The sequence below is a fragment of the Argopecten irradians genome, chromosome 2 (assembly GCF_041381155.1).
Source record: "Argopecten irradians isolate NY chromosome 2, Ai_NY, whole genome shotgun sequence".
In the NCBI taxonomy this organism is placed as follows: Eukaryota; Metazoa; Mollusca; class Bivalvia; order Pectinida; family Pectinidae; genus Argopecten; species Argopecten irradians.
In genome coordinates this window covers 20525451-20539417 of record NC_091135.1, presented here as the reverse complement: position 1 = coordinate 20539417, position 13967 = coordinate 20525451, and the positions used below count along the sequence as shown (strand labels likewise).

Genomic DNA, 13967 nt, shown 5'->3' with positions numbered 1-13967 from the left:
TCATATTTCTTTGTTTTCCTCTCCAAAACACCGACATTTATTTGTAAATAACACCTGACCACATGGCTAGTAGTATACCCCTATAATAATGTGTAGCGTCTTTGTATTGGTGGTCATCCTGTACTTTACAAGAGATTTACTGGACAGTTAATTTGTTTGACCGTTGTCTATTTAGTATAGCTGGACAGTTAATCTGCTTGACCACTGTCTATTTATGACTTAAATCTTTTTTAAAGTCCAAATTTTAAGCCTTTTTCCCTTGAACTTACCTCGAGAAGTTTGCGGTGCTCATCGCTTAGTTTCTGGTTAAGGTTCTGGATATAAGCGGCCTTGGATTGTTCCGAACCTTTGGTAAAAACAGAACCGAAAAATGTCACAAACTTGGCCATTTAAAGGTGTCCCACAAAAACATATCAAAAGTTAGAGCAAACTTCCTGATACTGAAATCGAAACTGCTCTCCAATCAGGTATGATCCTGTCTAGTATGATCAAATGTCGGTCATGGCTGACTTGGCAATATTGGAGGCTTGATCAGTTTGTCAGGTGAGGTTTAACTCTAAGGATAGAATTGACTTTGTTGTCAACCACTGTATGTACATATATATACGTAGATAATGTGATTTACGTACTTGGCATATATTGGAAAATTTTTAACACCTGAGGTAAAAATAACGAGATATATACAGGTAAGCTGATCACAGCTGGTGATATAGATATATAGATCATATGTAAATCAGGCGACAGATTCTGCAACAAATCACATATATATGTTGGTTTTTTTCTCTGATATATACAAATGCCTTTCTCTCCTGATGCCACTAGGATGTTGTAAATAACTATAACAATTTAATTTTATAATATAACATATTATCTGGCTTTTATTTTTGCTAAATGCCTTATACTTTTAAAGCATATATATGATTTCTTTTTAGCTCAATCCTTAACGTTTTTAGCAAATTTTGCAACAGGGACCATCACTAACATATCACAAACAAGACTAACTTTTATTTTTTCTAATATCATAGTAACAATAAAGCAAATAAAATCATATATTGTACTGGCTACAGTTTCTTAATAAATATATGAAATATAAAAGATATGTATGAATACTACAGGTTTAAATGGCTATAAACTTTTATTTCTTTAACTTATACTCAGACTTTCATTGAAAAAGGGAGGAATAAATACCTACTATCAAAGCTATAAATTACTTATAGATGAAACAGTACTGACTATACTTTAAATTCTAGAATGAAACAAATGACACGAGAATGAGGTAAAGATGCTTAAAGTTTGATAGCTTGATCAATTAAAACATTATTTTGTTGCTTTTATAGTAGGATTTGAGTAAAGGTAACATGTGAAATATGATAACACAACTAAATACTGATTCTTACAAGAACTGAGAAATTGGCCATATCATGGAAGATTATGAAATTAAACAAGCCATCTGAAACAAGCAAATGTGTTAACCTTGTCTTTATAAATACCCGGTAGCATTTCAAGTATTAAATTTTCATATTGATCTCACAGAATATATATAACCAATATACGTGATATACGGATATTGATTACATGATTACGGTATGACCTATACACATATTTGTAAATATGTATAAATATGGAAGCAGGCAGTCATCAGGATTACATCACAATATTTTATGCTTCCCTCAACCTTGCATGCAGATATAGTGTATGTAGCATATTTATAGGTTGTTATACATTTCTTATGATATAAACAGTTTGTTATTAAGTAATACATGTATACATAGCAGCTTTAATATTTTGCATAAATTGCTTATAATAGCATTTCTTGCATCATCTTAATGGGAAAGTAAGCAGTTTTGAGATTTCAATATCTGCAAATTAATTCAATGATTGAAGTTGTCAAAGTTATTTAAAAGTGTACACAATTTGTTATTGTGACAATCGCAATCGTCCGTGGCTGAAATAGGATTAATTCTTCACAGTCGTGCCAATTTAAAGTTGTGAAGTTTATTTTTTGTATACTTATCACATAGAAATGAAATGATTACTGTAAAGAACGAAGCAACCAGCGCATCACCAACCACAAGTTTATCTAAATCTACCAATACCGCCAGCCCTATCAAACCTGTCATTTTTAAGCTTACAGTATGCCCTATCAAACCTGTCATTTTTAAGCTTACAGAATGTATCAAACAAGTGTTATAATTTTCTGTCCTTCTACAACATATAAATGTTGCTTGTGTAAGACTTTTGCTAACATGCAAGTTATTTCAACATTTGTTCTTACTAAAATATTTATCCTACAACACGTAAATAAGAAAATTACCTACAACATAGGATTTAAATTTACTAAGCTATTTATACTAATGATAAACCAGCAAATACAGATAAATAAACAAGGGAAATAACTCTTACAATAATCTAAACCTAGCTAGATACTTTTATTGGTTTCAAAGTTAAATAAAGATAATTATTATCTATTGCATGGAATTCTAGACCTGCACAAAATGTGTGATATATCCCATTACCCCTTGATTTACACCATGGACTTTTCCATCCTTTGATGGGTCAGTCCAAGACGTAAATTTTGGGTGAGTACTAATAACTAGTGATGCATGTTGTGCACAGAGAGAAAAAGTCTGAAATTCTGGACCTTCTTTATAGCCTGAGATCATTTGAAAACAGAAAAGTGATTTTTTACTGATATGATAAACCTTAACAGTCAAATCTAGTGGTAATTGTTCATAAGATTGAAATGATCTTTTATTGTTTTTTGCCTTCTTTAGAACTTATTTCGACACAAAACTTATTTCCAAATTGACCAATCAAAATTCTGTTAACAAAGAGGCATCAAGGTCCTGTTGAAGCTTGAGATGGAGACAGGAGACTTACCACAAGGGAGAGAAACCTCAATAGTCTGGACAACTATGTATGGTACAGAGAACAGAATCAGACCCATATACCATTAAAAAAATACTACTACTGGATGTGTTGTTCAAACGCCTTCATTGCTAATAAATAACTTAATGAGCAGTTAATTCAAAGACTTGGAATGTTATTATACAGAACTACAGAGAAAATTGATGTAATACACTTAAACATGGTGGCTTTGAACAACAACAAAAATAATGTTAACAAATAATGAAAAAAAATAATGAATAGTTTTCTTGAATTAACAACTGCAAACATATTAGCAGTTTTTATATGATATCTCACTCTCTCTTTTTCAAATCTATAAAAATTCAAGTCAAAAACTGAAAGTGTTAAAAACAGCAAATGAAATATAATAGACATGCAATTTAAAACATCACTACAACAAGATTAATCAGAATGAACATACTACACTACAATATTGATAACAACAATAACTGTACATAGTGTGTGGTGCTCTCTATTGAATTTGTAATTCAGACGATATATTGCTTTGGAAGAAGATTTTTTTTGTATGAAACACTCATGCAAAAGCATTAAAAAGTATAACTCAAATCAAACTTCAGATATACGATTTTGTGCAAATAATCTTTTTGTTTAGTCCCAAATGTATGAATTTCAACAGAATACCTTGTGTACAGTTATTGTATAGTTTACTCATACAAATCATGCAACATAACTACAACAAAAGTCACATTCAAGGTAAAACTAGATCAAACGTGTCCACCTCACAACTATTCAGAAATAACATATTCTGGCCAAGAGCATTTTCATTGATTAAAGAACTTCATATGAAAAAAAATTAAATTAAGTTCAAAGGTCAAGGTGACTTACCCACAGCTTCCTCTAGAAGTGACCTTTGGAGTTCGTCCGAATGTTCATCCTCAAGTTCTGCCATCTGAGCTGACCAATCAGCTTCGAGACGATTAATTTCTGCCTGATGTTCCTTGGTGAGGGATTCCCGTAATGATTCCAGTGCCTGTGTGTGCTGGTTCTCTAGATCGGCCCTCACCAGGCCCAGCTGGCTGGTGTAGATCTGCTCCAGGGTGAGGCGCATGGCCTTCACCTGTAGGTTTATATCGTCCTGCACAAAATAACAGACAGTCAGGACACCAATACAAAGTCAAGAGTATGGCTTTAAAGAATGAGAAATTTTTGTAGAAAATTACAGCATTTCATTCTCCTTCAAAACTGGACATAATGAGATGGAACTGCAGGTCCCGATTTCTCGAAACAAACTAAAGTCAAAAACTGACTTAAGTCATAAATTGTCACATAAGTTACATAAGGAGAAAAACTTAAGTTTTTACTTAAGTCTGCACTTTTGTTTCGTAAAATTGAGGCCAGGACACATGTGTGTGATGCCCCTCAATGATGATAAAAATTAAATTTCTCACAAGAAAACCTGTCTCCAACAATTATGTAATGTTTCATCTTTTTGATACAAAGAAATACCCAATAATTTATGAACTAATGATGTTAATATGAATCTTGGTGTTACCGGAGAATCACCCAGGTCAGTAAAATTCACTTTTATTTGAATGGTACTGACCACATGTTGCTGCTGAGCCAGGTCCATCTCTTTCTTGTGCTGGTCTTCGATGGACTGCATGACATGGTCCAGTTTGGCCTGTTGGTCAGTCCCCAGGGCTTGTCGGATCTGGTCAGTGGTCTGAAAGTTAAAATAAGGACATTAAAACTAAAGAAGCCCTGTTTTTATTGCTTAAGGAGTCAAACTGGACATCACCATCCATATATTAATCCAGGCTATTCTGATTGGTCAAGCTCAAACTTGATATCACTACATAAACATGTATACTTGTGATTGCAATGTTATTCTTTTTACTACATGTTTTCTGTATACTGGACACCACCATATGACTCGAGTCTCCATCACACCTACTGACCAAGGTCTAACTGGATATCACCTCTATTTCTATCCTCCTGTATGGTAGTGCTTGAGAAATAAGCCAATATTTATGTAAAAAGTGTATCTGTCCAACTCGATAACAATCAAGGAATGAACTAACACACAAGTTATTGATCTCAGCCAAAAACAATAGTCAAATAAATCAATAAATTATCCATCAAATAACTTTTTATATTTATTTTCATTTCTCTATTTCATGGACTGGTTTGGTTTCAACTATTAACCTTGATTTTTATAATTGCATTCAATGATTATCCTTCTGAACCACTAATTGCCAATTTAAACAAATCAATATCTATTTTAAGATATCTAAACAAATTAATATCTATTTTAAGATATTTTCTTTCTGCATCCAGGATGTCAGAATAATGTTAAGTTTTAAAGTATGACCAAGAATAGGCTGATATCAATACAATGTACATACTGCCTTTAATAACAGCCTCTTGTAACACCAATATTTAGACATCCTGGGTACTAATTATGAAGATTACGGTATAAAAAAATCCCGGACCAAAGTGGAATTGTCCCGTAGCTACAGAGACTTGTTGCTATGATACAGCACGACTGTTAATGAGCTATACATAAGAATACAGTTTTTGTTTGGTTTTGATCTGTTACATGAATTATACAGTATAGTTACATCAAAAACTAATTAATAAGAAGAAAACCAATAGTGTCTGCCATCTAACTCCAGGCTTTTAACCATCTCACTTAACTTTGATCATGTTGTCGTCCTCCAAGCACATATCACTAGATAGAGGCTCTGATTAGTAAGAATTTACTCAACAGATCAATGATTTGATATATTACAAGCCTGAGATGTGAAGCTGTCATGTAATTGGTTTCCCAATTTTGTCAGTATTTGATTCACGTAGTCCATTTTCTACCAGTGAAAACAGTGATAAGTCACATCAGGTTATTTATCATATTACAAACATGTCTAGTGTTTTTGGGAGACTGCAGTATGTTAGAACTGTACACAGGAGGCTGTCCTTGAACGACCCTGGCTGTTGATAGGACATTAATTGAATAAACCAACCAACACATATGTTTTACAATAATGTGACATATAGTTGGTCAAATCTGTGACAATGTAATGATTCTGATAGTCTTCGGGCAATACATCAATTAAATTAATAACTGGCTTCTTATTACAGTGAGCATGCAATAGCATGCCATCTATTTCTAAACAGATATCGTAAGATTAATTTCACGTTTTGGGTTTCTCTAAAAATTTATTAATTTGAATAATGGGGAAAACTTGCTGAAGAAATTAAAAAAATATTTTTGCTAATTTTTTAAAGGAAGATAAAAAAAAATTGTTTCCCTATGAAACCATAAATAACCTTGTAATGAGTACTATCACTCTTTTGTCAGTGCTATATTGTATCTCACCTCTTTGTATGATGTTGTTGGCACCTGTTGTCCTGTACTTCCATGTTGTTTCTGTCGTTCTGTTGCTAGCTGTTCCCGGAGGTGCTCCAGCTGGGCCTCATATTCCTGTTTTAGACTCTCCAACTGTAAAGATAAAATTTGAAAGTTAATATTCAAGGTACTTATTCAATCTACAGTGATGTATGTATTGAATTTACATCCCAGTAAAAGGTGGAAGAAAATCAGAGTTCCCGGAGAAAAAGAATCACTCTATGGAAAGCAAGTCTGGCAACCTCCTGCTATATACCTCGAACAGATACCATCAAGTTTCGGACGGTGCATGTTCAGGAGATAGAGAAAGCAGGAGTACCTGGAGAAAAATCACCGACCTATAGTCAGCACAAGGTCATTGCTGTACATTGGAGGGCTTATGGTTATATTATTAAACACCTTAACCACTTATGATAATGTACTAGGAACCAAATCAAGGGGAGATAATTAAGCTAAGACAAGGAAATGGCAACCTAGACAGGGTAGGACGGCAGTGAAAAGACGTCACACTATAACATGTACAGTTAACTATTCAGAAGTGACATTGTAACATGTACAGTTAACTATTCAGAAGTGACACCGTAAAATGTACAGTTAACTATTCAGAAGTGTGATATACTGTGATTGTTAATACTGCTACAAATCAGCTGAAAAGTTTATAAAGTAACTCTACATTGTCTTTTGGGAGCAGGAGAGGGAAAGGTATTTGATAGATAGATATCCAATGGCAGAAATATTTGTCTGGGTCTCCTCAAAATTATTGTCGCCCTTGTTAAATTTGTGATATTCAAATGAGAAGACCATTGGTTAGATATGTATAAGAGCGATCGAACCACATACTCTTCCTCCATACTGCATATTGGATATTGAATATTTATTGGTAGTTTATCTAAAATGAATTGAATTAGCTTAGGGTTACAGTAGTTCGGATTATGAATTTAATCTTTAATTTTATGTATTTTTTGTACCTGTAGGAATGCAAAGATCCATGTAAGAGATATCAGTCTCTATAAAGGATTAATTGAATTCTGATATTTAAATCTGTGTACATGTACAGAAATGAACTGTTTGACATGCATACACCTGTTAATATTAAATGTTTAACATTTAAATACCTGTATTGGTAAGTAGACTTTACACATCACACTTTTGTGTATTAATAGGGTATAAGAAATTGGATGTCAAAAAGTCGTTAGACACTGATGAGTCTGAACAGGTGAGGACAGGTAGAAATTGATGTGATTATTGATGTGGGAGGTAAAACATACCTAATCAGTAGGACTGCACCCAGTAGCCTTGGATTTTTATCTTCTTATTTTTTTGTTATTTATTTATATTTTAAGGTCTATTGATATTATTTTTTTGTTATTTTTAATATTTCAAAGTTTATAGACAGACTATCAGAACACGAGTTTATACTAGAACTTTGTTGTCTATTTATTTGAATTGAGTGACCTGAAAACCAGTAGTAGTGAAATTTGGTTCAAACTTTTAAAACTTGTTTGGAAGATCCCAGGTATTTACGCTATTATATTTCATATTATTTTAAAATAACTTGAAGTAACATGAATTAACTTGAAGCATTCAATATCTCTCTTTCTCAGAATCACTCCCCATTATGAATACAAAAAAATTAATACAGTTTATAACTGAAGTGCTTGTTTACATATTGCTTGTATTTTTTATGAATATCTGCTATTTGGTTGTGACTCATTAACCCCCAAAAACTCAAATGTGTTTTAAGGGGTAACAAGTTAAATACAGCGTACATCTCAATTAATTTTCAATTACTCTAAGAGGCCAATGTTTAAAATATGGCTCTGAAAAATATGCTGACAAAACAAATATTTGTTACACACATGAACCTCATAGTCCCTGACATTCACCTCCACGGTACACAGTGAACTGAGGTAGATACAAATCTCTATTATATAGCTATTAACAGATCATTAAATGTTCAGCCTTTCACAATGAAGTCATTTAAACATCCAAAGCTAAGTTGAAATCAATACCAAACAGCTGTTTTAAATACATATACATACTGATTAATGTGATTATAAATTTCATTGAAAGACTATTAAACCATGCACAAGTTTTCAATTTTCCCCTCAAGCAACTTATTTTGTACAGTATATAGTTTTTAAACTTTTAACCACCAGTAATGTACTATGAATTTTAAAAGATCATTTAAAGTTTAAAGCTCGTTTAATAAATAGCCGTTTGAATAAATTATTAATATAAATTGAAATTGTTAATTTATAACAATATGATACATAATTCAGTGTGAATTTCTTGTTAAGACTAATGTGACTAGTCGTGGTTTTTTATTTGATAATCGTCCAGTTTAAAAAACATAACCACTGTAAGTACAATTGTAGCCCGAGGATACAGACAGTGTCTGAGAGTTTTTATATATTTACTTAAGTTATGAAACATTTACACTTGACTTATTCCTTTGTTTCGAAAATAATATATGGCAATATTGGTAATACTTCAAAGTTTTAGTGATGAAATCTACCATAGCTGATACTTCAGCTGTAGGCTTCCTCTCTATATTTAATGAAACATATCAAAGATTGAAAGATAATTAGTTAAATGCAGAGAGTATTTAGATTAAAATTAAGCTAGTCACATTTAGTCAGTGAATTATTTTTAATTCAGATCCAGAATAAAAAACATTTCTGATCAGCAGTTCTATAACCCCAATGGATTTTAACGTTGATGAACAGCAGGAGATTGCAGGTATATTAGGGGAGATAACCAAAATTATCTCCCTTGAATAATTAAATAGCTAAGATAAGGGGAGATCACCAGAATTTTCTCCCTTTAATAATTAATAGCAATGGTCAGCTATATATCCTATTCTTTAACCAATGGATCCTGTATGAAGTTCCTACCCACTAAAAGCACATAGATTATTGATTTTCTCATTAGTGTCAGTCCAATGTTTTACAGGTAAATACAGGTAAGACTAACGAGCAAGTCTTACCCTAGATAAACTCACAGATAAATGTGACTTCCACTGCAATTACAGAGCAGATGGCTAGTCATTAAATTTTAAAACAAGATCTATAAAATGTCTCCCTCTACCCGATCTCACCTAGGTGAAAGCTCTTGTCATTTAGGATCAGAGACTCAGAGCAACACATATATGACTTCATGCTTATATTACCATTTTTTTTATAAAGAATACAGGGGTGGTTGATAGAAGGGGTGGGTAGGAAGTGGATCTAGGGGAAAGTCCTCTTAATTCTGGTTATACTTAAAACAATGGTGTTAAACCTCATCAATTAACCAAGGGAGAAGAGAAAGAATGTAGTCCATTCATTACACCAAAAATAGTCCCAGATTGCCTTTTATAATGGCAAAGAAGAGATCTGCTATCTCATTTTTATAAAGGTCTCTAACCATGATTTTACCTTATGTTGACTTTGTTTTAGCTTGTTTCAGCTCTATACTACAAGAGCAAGTTCATTTTTACACTAGATACTCTCCAAATCGGATTTACGCCAAGGAATGCCATACACAGTTACTACAAACTACCACTAGTTTAGGCTTATTGACTTAACAAGGTCCTCCAATACACACACCTACCAAACTTTAGGTACAATGGACTGACCTGCAGGAGTACTCTAAGGGTCTTAATGCACGAATAAAATTCTTTGCACAAATCAAATCCAAAATCTTTTTGACCTTGAAATATAACTGTTATATAGGCTTCATTACATTGATAGTATTTCTTAATGTAGCAAAATTTTCAATTTTCCTTTTATAACAAATTTAAAATTAAAATAGTAGACAACTCTCTCAATATTGTGATTTTAGGTTATCTTACAAATTAGAAATATTCTAATTGTTTTAAAGCTAAATGTGGTGATGACATGCTTCGCCCAATCACAAACATGCAGTCTCACTTTCTAGAAGTTAAAATATTATAAATCCAGAATTGAAACAGAAAGAAAATATGGCCTGCCTGGGCTAATATCATTGAGAACATGCATCCTTTTTAATGGACTGTTGCAGGCATTTGTATCCTGAGCCTATTGGGGCATTCATAGCCTGAGCCTATTGGGGCATTCATAGCCTGAGCCTATTGGGGCATTCATAGCCTTAGACTAGTAAGGTGTTTCATAGCCTTAGCCTAGTAAGGCGTTTCGTACCCTTAGTCTACTAAGGCATTCGTAGCCTGAGCCTAGTGAGGTGTTCCTAGCCTGAGCCTAGTGAGGCTTTCCTAGCCCGAGTCTAATGAGGCGTTCCTAGCCTGAGTCTAGTGAGGCGTTCCTAGCCTGAGCCTAGTGTGGCGTTCCTAGCCTGAACCTAGTGAGGCGTTCCTAGCCTGAGATAATAAGGCATCCCTATATAGCCTACAATGAGTCTAGTAAGGTGTTTCCTCTAGTAAGGCGACCTTATTCCCTTCATTTTATGGTGTTTTCAAGGTGTTATGTACATAAAGAGAGTAGGTGTAGAAGAATTATGACAGACAGTCAGACATACAGCCCTACAGAGTCACAAGTCAAGATCTAATGTCAATATTGGTAAGTATTTAGATAAGAATTAAAAGTCTTTATCCCGAGACGTTTGTTCCTCGTATTTACATATTTTAATGGCTGAGTTAGTGACACAAAGACAAATCAGGATAGGTCTGTATAATATATGTATAATCTGACCATTACAACTTCTCCTATCTCACATGATATGGAGATTATACAATGACCACTCTGTAGTTCACTCACCAAATTTTCTGTTTTTATTTATTCAGTGATTGAAATTTAGGATTACTTATTCAGCTTTTCCCAGGTTTCTTGTCTGTGTTTACAAAGGAAATCAGTCAATGTGTCTACTTTCATCTTAATTTTAGTATGGTTAACTGTGATATGATATCCTGCACATTCAGGGCATTTTAGAACTTCCATCTTAGTCTGATGGATGAAATCTAGACGCTTTTGTTCTTACAAGGAAATGAAGAACCATTTGATCAACTGAAAAAAATATCACTACAACTTAGAAACATTAAACTAGAAAGCATATGATTCCAACTAGGTCATGTTCAAGCATACTCTAATGCATTCTCTGGGATAAATCTTATCTGAAGCTGGTAACTTTCAGAAATCGGTAAAATTCTGGGCAAATATGATAAAGACCATGCAACATTCATAGACAAATAAAAGACAGTCCAAATTTCAGAACATCGATCAAGCCAACAAGTTTACATAGGACCTTTTAAATAGTTTCTACAATAGAAGTTATCTCCCTTGTGCAAGAATCAGGGGAGATAACTTCACATGGAAATTTCAAACAAATTCTAAATAGGCCTTTTACAATTTAATGACACTATTTTAACTTTCAGCTTTTTGTGATACTGACCTTTTGTTTTGACACTTCTATCATTAAACCATCAGGTAACCAGCTAAGAACGAGACCTTCTCGCTGTTCGAGGCCTACCAGCCTCATAGAGTCTATCTGGAACATGATGGGGTGTTGCTGGGGCGACTTAAATCGATCTTTTATCAGCCATTGTTCCACTTTTTATACCTTCCTCACAATCAAATGTTCTTTACAAACAACTCTTAAAAATGTCCCGTTCTAGTGTCGATTATCTGAAGTGTTCTATTTGAAAGTTGATTTGTGATGTTTTATTACGATTTCTTATCAAACTTTCATTTTCTATTTCATTTCTTAATGATGATAAATAATAATAAATATAATTTGCTTTTAATTACAATTATATGTTTAACAATATAATTTAGATAAATACTTAGAATAATGCTGTGGGCACTAAAATAATATACAATAAAAATAATAATGATATATTAAAAACAGATTTGTTGTTTAAATATGATTATATATATTCTAAGCTGCCTTTGGAGGGATAAATATTAAACAGATAAATTAAATATATAGAAAATAAATACCTATCATAAATACAATGTAAGTTGTTGAACTAGACTTAAATAAATAGTTACTTTTAAATAAATTAATGAAAATCACAGATTTAAACATTTAAATAATCTTTTTAAATCCTCAAGAAAATATCACAGCTATTTGTAATCCACAGCTTAAAAGTCCAGTCAAATATAAATCCTTGCAATAATCACTGTAGTTTTAAGCATGAATCCTTCATTCAAATCCATTGGACATTTCCGAATGACTCCAAAGTCTTTATCCCAGAAATGAATGTCGAGATTTTGAGTTTAAAAGCTGCATGGGGTCCTCCAAACATACCCTCATTTTTATCTCGTAACAAACTAATAAGTCCTGAGATTCCTGAACAATAGTAAATAAACGTCCACGTTTAGCTAATTGTCTTTGATCTTCCATTAGAATTATCAAGTATCTGTGTATTCAGGTATTCACACAATATACATGGAACTTGATAGCATAACATTTTCACTTGTAATGTAAAGCGCTCCTTGCTATTAAAATGTTTTGTAAAAAATTCCAAAAGGGTATAAAAGCGATCCAAGTCCAAAGAGTTCCATAATAAAATATAGATATCATGTAGCTTATAAAAGTAAAAAAAATGTTGAGACCAGGAATGGAAACCTGTTTCTGACAGTCCTGAAGACAACTAGCACCATCTGTTGAAAGATTCTGAAGGATACCTGGGATCCATCGGGACTCAAAGCAACCAATCAGAGAACAGCATTAATTAATGTCTTGAAGACATGCCAAATTTTTACCCAAGGAAGTCAGGAACATCTCAACAGAAGCTGTGAAGTTGTGGCCATTGATATCCGAGTAACTACATTGGTTCACGGTCAAGACCCCTAGTCATTGATTTCTACCTTCGGAACCTCTGTTATGAATATTTGATGATGCAACCTGGACACCTTCCACAGGTAACATAAGGCCAAGAAATGCATGATTTTTACCTGTTAATCAGACCAAGAGCACACACCTGTACGCCGATCTCTACAGGACCGCTGGCACCAGAATGACTGTATAATTGGGGTCTATAATTGGTGTGATAATTACTGTTTCATCGACACACGACTTCCCAAGACTTAAACATATAGTTGCCAACAAGGATCAATCAAGAAATCGAAGAAAAAATGAAGGTAAACCATTTACACTTTTAAAAAAAAATAATTTCTAAGATATGCCATTTAGGGCAAATCAATTATGATTAATAAAACAGAAAAAGTTTCAAACAGATAAAAAACTAATTATTATTAAAGAATAGAAACCAATTATCATTATATCGTCATTATCAATGGGTTATATTTTTCTGATTTCTAAAGTCAGAAGTAAATTGTACGTAACTTAAGTTGGATGTCAGAAAACTCAATCGTGGTTGTTTGTTCATTCTTAAAGTTGATCACAAATGCATTAATTCCCTCAAGGTTTTATCAACATTTTACTATCCAGTTAAATTTTGTTTTCTTTTGCCTTTAAAAGCAATTATAAATCATATAAACCAATCATCAGGTATTCATGGAGGTGAAAAGGCATTTCAATATAATTGTTTTACTAAACTGATGAACTGGACAATTTGAGAAAAAAAATCATTTGAAAAGAATCTATTTATTATTATTACAGTTTCTCCTTTATTCTTGTTGTGTTTAATACTAGCAAATAGTCATATATTGACAGGTTATAATGATGGGGTAATCTAGGGTTCCTATATTGATGGGGTAATCTAGGATTCCTATATTGATGGGGTAATCTAGGGTTCCTATATTGATGGGGTAAT

The 13967-nt window shown here is 33.0% G+C and overlaps 1 protein-coding gene across 1 annotated transcript in view; it reads right to left on the bottom strand.

The window, feature by feature from the left end:
• Positions 1-13967, bottom strand: part of LOC138314777 (A-kinase anchor protein 9-like) — a 118351-nt gene that overhangs the window by 60823 nt on the left and 43561 nt on the right. The window contains 4 exon segments of the mRNA XM_069255309.1: positions 270-346; positions 3754-4003; positions 4472-4591; positions 6245-6367. Of these exon segments, the coding sequence (XP_069111410.1) occupies positions 270-346; positions 3754-4003; positions 4472-4591; positions 6245-6367 (570 nt within the window).